General features: G+C 28.6%; 1 protein-coding gene across 2 annotated transcripts; it reads left to right on the top strand.

The window, feature by feature from the left end:
• The first annotated feature begins 1,098 nt into the window (after positions 1–1,098).
• Positions 1,099–3,791, top strand: LOC115701151 (G2/mitotic-specific cyclin S13-7). Of its 2 annotated transcripts, none has more exons than XM_061102372.1 (9): positions 1,099–1,398; positions 1,612–1,753; positions 1,847–1,907; positions 2,000–2,245; positions 2,383–2,472; positions 2,592–2,840; positions 2,938–3,099; positions 3,190–3,368; positions 3,455–3,791. In XM_061102372.1, exons 1-9 carry the CDS (start codon positions 1,362–1,364, stop codon positions 3,594–3,596), a joined length of 1,308 nt encoding a protein of 435 aa, XP_060958355.1. In that variant the 5' UTR covers positions 1,099–1,361; the 3' UTR covers positions 3,597–3,791. The 2 variants fall into 2 exon arrangements, with proteins under 2 accessions (XP_060958355.1, XP_030484718.2); XM_030628858.2 differs by having other exon boundaries at positions 2,377–2,472.
• The last annotated feature ends 3,676 nt before the right edge of the window (positions 3,792–7,467 follow it).

Here is a 7,467-nt window from a genome sequence, read left to right as displayed (position 1 = left end):
ATCGTTTATATATATGCTATATGTATGTAAAAAACTAATATTTTTAGTATAATAAATTATTCAAAATTTCAAAAAGAAAAATTATAAATGTGCATAGTCAGTTGTACATTTTATATTTTCATAAAAATAATTTATTGATGTAAATTATGGTCAGAAATATAGTTACATTACAAATGTTTATTTAATTAATTAAAATTAATTCAAATTAACTTATGTATATAATTTTTTGTATGAACTTTCGAATTGTTATCAATTAGTTTTTGCATTAGAAAACTATTTAAAAAAGAGATTATTTCACAAACACACAAAAACAACAAAAAATTTACAAAAATACGGTTTCACGGAATTTTAAATATTTTTACGATTTTTTTGATTTTATTTACAGATAATACGGTCTTTTTTTGTTGTACAGTTAATTTGTTGTTGATTTTTGTTATAAGTATGTTATGTTTTGATGTTATTTAGATATTATTTTCATGTTACTTTTATGTAGTTTTTTGTTGTTTTCGTGTTGTTCTATGGAAAACCGTAAAAATATAAAAAAAATTCTGTAAACATAAAAATGTAATTATTCCTTTAAAAAATAGCAATATATAATTAAGAAAGTATGTTGGTAGTATTTACTATAATTTGGGTAGTTTTCCCAAAATAAAAAAACCACAAATTCATAAAATATATATATTATTTATCCTAATTTATAATAATTAATATTATTTATGCTGTTTTATAAATTTTCCATTACTGTGAAAATTTGAATAATTTAATATTTTGTTTATTTTCATAGTTAAAATAATATTGTTCAAAAATAATTAAAAATGATAATGTTAAAAATGTAGTTCTAATATATGTCATAATGTTCTCTTTATATTTTTGTAATTTACTAAAAAAAAAAAAGCCCAAAACAACATTGTCCCTTTTTATATAGTTATAGATTATGGTTTATATTGAGTTTGTTTTTTTTCTTTTTCAAGAAAACAAGCTCTGGTTTATAATATTTAGTTAAAAAAAATACACGTGTTGCCTATTGATTCCGTTAACTGCTAAGATGTCCCAAGTTCTTTTTATATTGGCCTTTGACAGAACGGTAACTTTTGAATCGCACAACGGTCACAGATCTAACGGTCACAAATTTAAAAAAATTCGACCGTTGGAACGATTCGTCTTCTGAACCTCCAGCTTCAAAAGGGATATCTCTTTCTTTACCGCATTCGTAGAACTCCTTGTGTGTGAGAGATACGTGTTCAGTAAGGGAGCGATCTAAGATAAAGAGAGAAACCTAGAAGAATATCATTCTTGTGTCTTTGCCAATCAAGATTTTCAACAGGGACTTTTGGAAGATCTTCTAGGTTTTAGAAGAAGAAATGGCTTCAAGAGTAGTTATTCCTCAACAAGCTAGAGGTAATACCCTTTTTATGTCTTCTTCTTGAAATTGTTTTGTTATTATGATAATCGGACAAAGTTTATCAATGGCCCCTTTCGAAGATCGGCCCCCGTCTTTTTTTTTTCTTTTCATATTTGGGGGTACTATGTATTTGTTTCTTGGAGCCATGATTCATGATCTGTTTTGGGTACAATCCTTCTTCTGATTTTTAAATCCCGTTACTGGAATAGGTGAGGCAGTCGAAAACAAGGTGCACAAGAAGAACCCAGTGGCCCACGATGGGAAAAATCGCAGAGCTCTTGGTGATATTGGGAATATGGTACCTGCTGCTAGAGGAGGAGTTGAAGGCAAACCTAATCGCCCCATGACAAGGTTTTTTCTCTCTTTCTCTCTGTACAACAATATGTGTTTGGTTTCTTAATGTGTTGTTTGTCTTTGCTAAGTTTTTATTTATATTTTCTTCAGGAGTTTTCATGCGCAATTAATCGCTAACGCTGAAGCCGCTAGAGCTGCTGAGAAGAACAAGGTTAGTGTTTTGATAAAACTTTAATTTTTATAACAACTTTCTAGAGTTCTGGTAATTGATTTTGTATGCTCTTTTCAAACTATGCTATGCAGAAACAGATGGTGGTTCCTGATGCTGGGAGAAGAATTGAGGCACTAAAGGCCAACAACAATAATAAGATTGTTAATGTTAAGCCTAAGCCCATAGAGGTGATTGATCTATCCTCAGACACAGAGGAAGTCAAGAAGAAGCCGGAGAAGCCTTTGAACAACATGAAAAAAGAAGTAGAAGTTGGGGGAGGGGCCTCCTTAAGAAAGAAAGCACCAACACTTACTTCAGTTCTTACTGCTAGAAGCAAGGTATATCTGGTTGTATACGTTGATTATATATAGTAGTTTTGGGAAAGCCAAATTATGAATTCTGCATGTGATCAATAGTTTGTTCTATGTTCTAATTTGACTTCTAAGTTCTAATTTGTTCTTATTTATAGGCGCAGATAGTTGACATAGATGCAGCAGATGTAGACAACGAGCTGGCTGCGGTTGAATATATTGAAGATATGTACAAGTTCTATAAGCTAGTCGAGGTAGTCATTTTTGTGTTAGTTTTGCTGTTCTTTCATGTCTTCAAGTGTAGTCATTGTTATTTCATCCCTTTGTCTTCAACATTTACTAATCTCACACTTTTTGTTCCATTAATGAACAGAATGAGAACCGGCCTCATGACTACATAGATTCACAGCCAGAGATCAATGAACAGATGAGAGCTATACTAGTGGATTGGTTGGTGGAAGTTCATACCAAGTTTGAACTCTCTCCTGAGACTTTTTACTTGACTATCAATATAATTGATCGGTTCCTGGCGGTAAAAACAATATCAAGGAGAGAATTGCAGTTGGTGGGCATAAGTGCCATGTTAACAGCCTCAAAATATGAAGAAATTTGGGCTCCCGAGGTAAGGATAAGAAAAGGTTCATTCATCATTCCTTTGAAGAATACTGCAAGAAAAGTTTATATGTCTGAAACATCATCCTTGCTTTATTTATGTACAGGTCAACGATTTCGTATGTCTCTCAGACAGAGCTTACACTCATGAGCAGATATTAAGAATGGAGAAGATCATTCTAGGCAAGTTAGAGTGGACCTTAACTGTTCCAACACCATATGTTTTCCTGGTTCGTTTCATCAAGGCATCTTTCCCTGGTGACAAGCAAGTTAGTAGTCAATCTCTCTATTCTCATTAATTTTTCTCTGAAATCTCATTGAACATTTTCTCATCTAACAAAGCTTTATGTTTTTTTCAGTTGGAGCACATGGTTTACTTTCTAGCTGAGCTAGGTATGATGCATTACGCAACAATAATGTATTGCCCTTCAATGATAGCTGCCTCGGCAGTGTATGCTGCTAGATGCACCCTCAACGTGGGTCCAGTTTGGAATGACACACTAAAGCTACACACTGGTTTTGCAGAGACACAGCTCATGTAAAATGCCCTCATTTTATTTTTATTTATGATTATTATTTTACCAAACTCTGGATTTTAATATATATATTTTTTTGGTCCTGCAGAGACTGTGCTAAACATTTAAGCAACTTGCATTCAATGGCTGAGAAAGCTAAGCTTCGGGGTATATACAGGAAGTATATGTCTTCAGAAAGAGGGTCAGTTGCTCTGCTGACACCGGCTAAGGCTCTCTTGCCATCTCTGTGAATTTGAGGATAACTTCATGATGCCACCGCAGCATCATCTATATGAATTTGTTTTGGAGGATAAGAATTTACTTTACTTATGTGAGACAACTTCATCAATATGAATTCACTGTCCTTTTTTTCTCTTCATTGTGTTACAAAAAACTATACTTTGTATTTTTTTTTTTAACTATTTTAAAAAAGTTCAATTTTACCATGAATACACTGTCCTTACAAAAAGATTACAAACAAAAACTCTATAACCATCAAATTCTTCACACACTAAGAATTGAACTTTCTAAAAAAACATTCTTTAAACCTTCAAACTCGTGCTAGGGGCGTATAAGATTTTAACAAAAACGTATTTCATGATCCCAAACAAATGGCAAAGTTCAAACAAATAAACAACCTATAATATTACGTGGGTGTAATTTTATTTAGACATACGAGAAAGAAATTTAAAATGTTGGAAACTATTACGAAGGCGTAGCAATCTGGAACTTCTAAGCCCCATTCAAGATGTTAATTCTATTTTCTTAGATTATAATTTCTTTAATTTTTTAAAGATTTTATTTCTCATTTATTTAGAATTAAGATGCGGCAGATTTAAATAATAATAAAAAGAAAAAAAATCATTAACAAATTAATTTAAAAATAATAATTTTTTTGACAAATTAAAAATTATCATTTTAATTTATAAAAATTTTCAAATTAAATTAAATTTGAAAATTTTAATAGATTATAATAATTTTTACTAATAAAAATTACTAATAAAATTAATTAGTTAATAAATTTTAATAGATTAATAATTTTTATGCAAATTTAATTTCACATCCCGATTAATTCTTAAACTAAAATTTTTTAAGAATATTATTGTCATCATATCTTACTTGTAGTCGTCATTATATTCGAAATCATTATCATCACCGTATCGAAATTTGACCAAATGTTATCAAAATCTATAGAATAAAAAAAAATTAATAAAACTTTCATTTATTGTTGCTACCACACTACATTATCACATATACAATGTTATTTTTTTTTTAACTAAATCACACCAAACATAGTATTTTCCAATTATCAAAATCCTGTCGATTAAGAGATTATCATGGGAAATATAAGGATGAAAATACTAAAAATAGAAAACTTTGTAAAGAAACTCGCAGAAAGAGAAATCTATAGAAAACTCACCATAGAATGCCGTATTTGAAATTCATATAAATAAAAGAAATAATTAATCACTATACAATGTTAGATCTACAAAAGAAAAAGAAATTTAATATAATGATTATTAAAAATTGAGAACTTTGTAATGAATTCACAAAAGGAGAGTTCTATAAAAAAAAAAACTTACCATAGAATGTCAAACTTGGAAAGAATTCACCAATTTTTTCTTCGATTAAGTTCTTCTAATTATTGTTGCATCAATATACTAAACCATGCATGTATCTAGTCAAACAATTATTAGTTTCTATGTGTTGAAATTTTTAGAACTACATATAATATAAATTAATAATAATTAATTAATCAGATATAACAATAAATAATTATGTATATTGTGTATGTGTTTTCTATGTGTTGAAATTTTTAGAACTACATATAATATAAATTAATAATAAGTAAATTAATCAGATATAACAATAAATAATTATGTATATTGTGTATGTGTTAGAAAAATAGAGACTATTTTGAATTGGTAGTTTACGCTTCAATGTCTAATGCTTTAACTAACAATTTAAATTGCTTTATGCTATAGAAAAAAATGAATAGAGAAAGGATGAGAAGGGAGAGCTTGTAAAAATTATTAGATTTATAGTTAATGTGGTTTAGAATATATATATATATATATATATATATACTAGTAAAAAACTACGTGCGAGGCACGTATACTAAATTTTATGCTAGTTATTTTTACTTTATTTAAAAGTAATACTAATTGAAGAATTTTTTTTTCATAATAAAGCGTTATAAAAAAATATTATTAGTTATTAGGTGAGATTATTATTATGTATATCTTACTAATGTAATTTATAATTTTGACAATTAAAAGAATATTAGATGCAATATTTTTGTATTTAAGAAAGCTTGATAATTTAACTGTAATATGTTCTTAAGATAATACAAAAATAAACTAAAAATTAATATTCAAATACTAAAGAAAACACAACTTAACTGTGTGTAAAATAAAAAAGAAAATTAAAAATCACTCCGTAAATTGTTGATAATTGAAGATAACACTTGTCTAAAAGTTGTAGATAAGAAAAATAAAAATACTCTTAATAGGAGCTTAATCTTCATTTGCTTCGATAGAGACAATAGTATAATGTTTGTATTTTGCACTTTTCATTCTAGCTGGATCTGCATATAATAGGATTGTCTATTTTTCCTCCAAGATTATTATCTTCCAAAAAAAACTCAAATAGTTTTCTCCTCCAAGATTGTTGCAACAATAGGATTATATGTAGTCCAAGCATAATGTTGTACTATATATACTCGTTCTATTCATTAAAGATTGGAGAAGTACACAACAAATAGTTTCAAGAAAGATATGTCAATTGTTCATCAAAATTCAAAATATAAACAAATTACATTCTTTTGTTTCATATATATTAATCAGTAGCCAAAAAATCCAAATTCAATTGCTTCATCATCGTCAATAATTTATCCCATCTACATAGATATGGACAATATTGATCACAAATCATAAACTTATATACAGTGAAACAAACTATCAGGTCATGAAATTATAAAAAGCAATATGAAATTACAAAATTTGCACCTTGAACGACTTAGTTCAACTGCTCTTGCCTATTCGATGCTCTTGTTCTTATGCTTCTCTTGATATTCGAACAACCGTCTCTTTCAATGCCACATCCTCTCGTCTATCTTCATTCTTGCAACAAAAAATAAAACCAACTTCTATTTCAACTCAGATTAGCTCAAATTTCAAAACCCACAAAATAAAAATTTAAAATTTCGAGAAAAGAAAAGAAAAGAAGATTAATTTTAACAAAAATTTCCCTTAATCATAATCGTAACAAATATTTAATTTCATATTCAAATGCGAAAAAAATACAATATTATTGAAAATTAGATTATATTTAAGAATCATGAAGATTCTACATCCAAACACAATATATTGTTTTAATCAGATTAGATTAAAGAAATAGAAAACAAAAACAATATCTCATGTAAATTAGATTTTACCTTGTTCTCTACCACAGAGATGTTTCTCTAGTTTCCAACCATCATAACCACTCTGGTACAATACAGGTAGAGATAACAGATCTAATAAGTACAAGACCCTGATATCTCATATGTATCAATCAAGCAACGCTTGAATGTCTTCGATCGTGGATCGTCTAGTCGAGGAGCATACACCATTTTCAATTCCATCGCCAACATTAGGCAATCAATTAATTAATCGCCCAATCCAATTTTGTATTTCAAATGAAAATATTTTACCTGGTTTATATATGCATCGCTGAGCGAGAGGCTGATTTTATAGCGAGTGTATTTCCGTGAAGAACAGCTCAAATAAAATTGATGGGTAAAGAGGAGTCCTCTTCCTTTGCCCCCTTCTCTATGCCTTCCATTCAATTACTCTAGAAAAACTTGATCAATTTTACATAAACTTATACATTTAATTTAATAAAAAAATAAAATTTAATAATTTTAGAGCAATATGAATCAAGATTAAATGCGTACAATAAAAGATGTGTCTTTTAGTGCGATCAAATTAATGTGAGATTTTTTTTTTCAATGATCAATTCTATCATAATAAGAAGAACAATAAGAAAAACCAATAGTTTAAAATTGGTGACAATGTTGCACAGCAAATAACAATTAGATCACTACAATGTTAAGAAACATACTACTTTCATTGTATTCAG

Source organism: Cannabis sativa, chromosome 8 (genome assembly GCF_029168945.1).
Source record: "Cannabis sativa cultivar Pink pepper isolate KNU-18-1 chromosome 8, ASM2916894v1, whole genome shotgun sequence".
NCBI classification, from domain to species: domain Eukaryota; kingdom Viridiplantae; phylum Streptophyta; class Magnoliopsida; order Rosales; family Cannabaceae; genus Cannabis; species Cannabis sativa.
The sequence above is the reverse complement of the archived record's forward strand: the minus strand, read 5'-3'. Positions and strand labels throughout refer to the sequence as shown.

Bases quoted from the DNA above. Each gene is read 5' to 3' on its own strand.
- LOC115701151 (XM_030628858.2), top strand. From the start codon at position 1,362: ATGGCTTCAAGAGTAGTTATTCCTCAACAAGCTAGAG. The intron at 1,399-1,611 runs GTAATACCCTTT...TTACTGGAATAG, and splicing joins TATTCCTCAACAAGCTAGAG to GTGAGGCAGTCGAAAACAAG. The intron at 3,369-3,454 runs GTAAAATGCCCT...TTGGTCCTGCAG, and splicing joins TTTGCAGAGACACAGCTCAT to AGACTGTGCTAAACATTTAA.